The 2,480-nt window shown below is 46.6% G+C and overlaps 1 protein-coding gene across 1 annotated transcript; it reads left to right on the forward strand.

Annotated features, from left to right (window-relative positions):
- Positions 1 to 65: 65 nt before the first annotated feature.
- Positions 66 to 1,368, forward strand: LOC105562949 (the record flags this gene model as incomplete). The annotated part of the gene is made up of 2 exons (XM_012014143.1): positions 66 to 581; positions 727 to 1,368. Coding segments are annotated over 2 exons (1,158 nt in total), but the record flags the coding sequence as incomplete, so codon positions are not given.
- Positions 1,369 to 2,480: the final 1,112 nt, after the last annotated feature.

Here is a 2,480-nt window from a genome sequence, read left to right on the forward strand (position 1 = left end):
TCCTTCCTGGGGGGTTTGGGTCTATCGCTATCCGCTGCTAAATCTCAGATGATTCACTTTTCAAGAGGTGGTCACGCGAGCCGTGTTCGCCGGTCTTGCTAGGAGTCGAACCTATTCGGCAGGTTGAACAAGCAAGGTTCCTGGGCATTATTCTTGACTCGAGGTTATCGGGTGGTCCTCATATTGAGGGGGTCACCCGCAAATGTAGAGCGATCTGCAATGTAATCACCTCTCTTGCGGGGGTATGGTGGGGGGCTCATCCTTCCACTCTTCTTACCCTGTACAGGTCTACCCTCCGAAGTGTCATGGAGTACGGTCATCAGGTTTTCTTCACTAGAGGCAATTCGAGTAGATTAATCAAACTATATAGAATCCAATATAAAGCGATTAGAACAGCCATGGGATATCGCCTCTCCACCCCCATTAACACCATGTTCGATGAAGCAAGAGAACCTCCTTTTATGCGCCGATTGGATTTTTTGAACTCCAGATTCATTTACAAAAACGTAGCCAACTCGGAGAGTTTGGTCATCAATTCTTTAGTGGATATCGCGGAATCTACTTCCTCCATAATAAAAAGGGTATGGCTCTTGGACAATCTTCCATCCTTCAGGGCTTACATTAAATGTAGGGAAGACGGCGGATCTATTAGGAGGTCCCCCTCCCTTCCCTATTTCGAAACTAGATACGAATCTCTGATTAATAATTTGATCTTCCATAGATTAGACATCCCGGCAACTCTATCTAGGCAAACGTGAAACGACGCTGCTCTTCGAGGAACTTTCTGCAGAATATCGTGCAGAAGCTCTTACTTTTTACACGGATGGATCTAAATCGGAAACTGGGGCGATGGTCGGTGTAGGAATATTTTCTCCAGAAATCGACATAGGTATCTCCAAGGGGATTCCCCGCGAGGCTTCAATATTTACTGCGGAGGCTTGGGCCATTATGACGGCTTTTGATATTGCCCGAGAAAGGGGTGGTAGGTTTGGTAGGATCACGATCTTTTCCGATTCCAAGAGCGTCCTAGAGGCCGTGTGCTCCTTCAATCCTTTTCCTGCAAACTTTATCATTTCCAAAATCAGAGAACAGGTATACCTATTCAAATCCTCGGGAATTGCTGTCAACCTGATATGGGTTCCGGCTCACCGGGGCATTCCCGGGAATGAAATGGCGGATGCATTGGCAAAAAGAGCGACTGTAACGGGAGGAGAAGTATCCCCTGGATGTCTACTTCCTTACACTGACTTTCTGGCAGAATCCAGAAGTGATCTCAGGAATTCCTCCGAGAACTATTTCAAAATTTGTGCTGAGTCCAAAGGTACTCTCAACTTTGAAAAATTTCATAACATGTCTCCTAAGCCTTAGTTTCACAAGGTTAGACTTAAAAGAGATCTGGTGGTACTCATTAATCGTCTCAGAAGTAACCATTATAATTTAAACCATAGTCTCTTTAGGAAAAATATTGTGTCTTCCCCTAACTGTATTTGTGGTTTCGATACGCAAGACCTGAATCACGTCATTTTTGATTGTCCCTCCTTCTGTACAAAGATGCAAAACCTCAACAGTTACCTACGTTCCACATTTGCTGACTCCTTGGGATCCCCTCCTGACATCCTTAATTTGCTCCACGACCCCTGTCACAAATTATGCCGATTACTGTTGGCGGCCTTTAAGTCCGCTGAAATGCTTCCTTGAATTTCCCGCCCCAGTCTTGATGGGCGGCCCGGTTCAGTGTAAAGTCGCGAGAGGGCGATAGTGTGGGGACTTACAATTTGGAGGACTATTGGTTCGACGTGGCCGTGTCGGCTCAGCGGATGAGCCGGGAGCCATATAGGAAAGAAGAAGAAGAAGAAGAAGAAGATGCGCAACTCGGAACGCACCCATGGTGGGCAGTGAACTCTATACATACTGGAATGAGTGATCTATTGTTCTGGCTGTTGCCGAGAGAGAGGTGCGTTTGGGTGAATCCTTGTCTCCTTCTAGTACTACCTGATTGGATAGTCGCACATAAATGACGAGAAGAAGGACGTCATTTATATGCGATTATCCAATCAGGTAGTACTAGAAGGAGACAAGGATTCACCCAACGCACCTCTCTCTCGGCAACAGCCAGAACTAGAGATCACTCATTCCAGTATGTATAGAGTTCACTGATGGTGGGAGACCGTTTTCATGCGAGCATGAACTGCGCATGGAGTGAAACGGAACGATCCCCAAGCTTTCCATGCTCAATGCCTTAGAACATATATACCTGGAAGGGGAATGCCCTATACTTCCCGTGGAAAAGATCTGTGTCCAAGTTGGGTGCGAGAGAGAAAGGTAGAGATTAACCTTTGCTCGCAATGCGCAAGCGTAGAGATGACGTCACGTCACGTTCACCGTGCTGTTTCCTCCGGAAATTCCCTATTCCCTATTCCCCAATAGGGAATTGAAATGTGTCCGGAGGAAACAGCACGGTGAACGTGACGTGACGTCAT

Source organism: Vollenhovia emeryi, unplaced genomic scaffold, assembly GCF_000949405.1.
Source record: "Vollenhovia emeryi isolate VEMERY1.0 unplaced genomic scaffold, V.emery_V1.0 DF944607.1, whole genome shotgun sequence".
NCBI lineage: Eukaryota > Metazoa > Arthropoda > Insecta > Hymenoptera > Formicidae > Vollenhovia > Vollenhovia emeryi.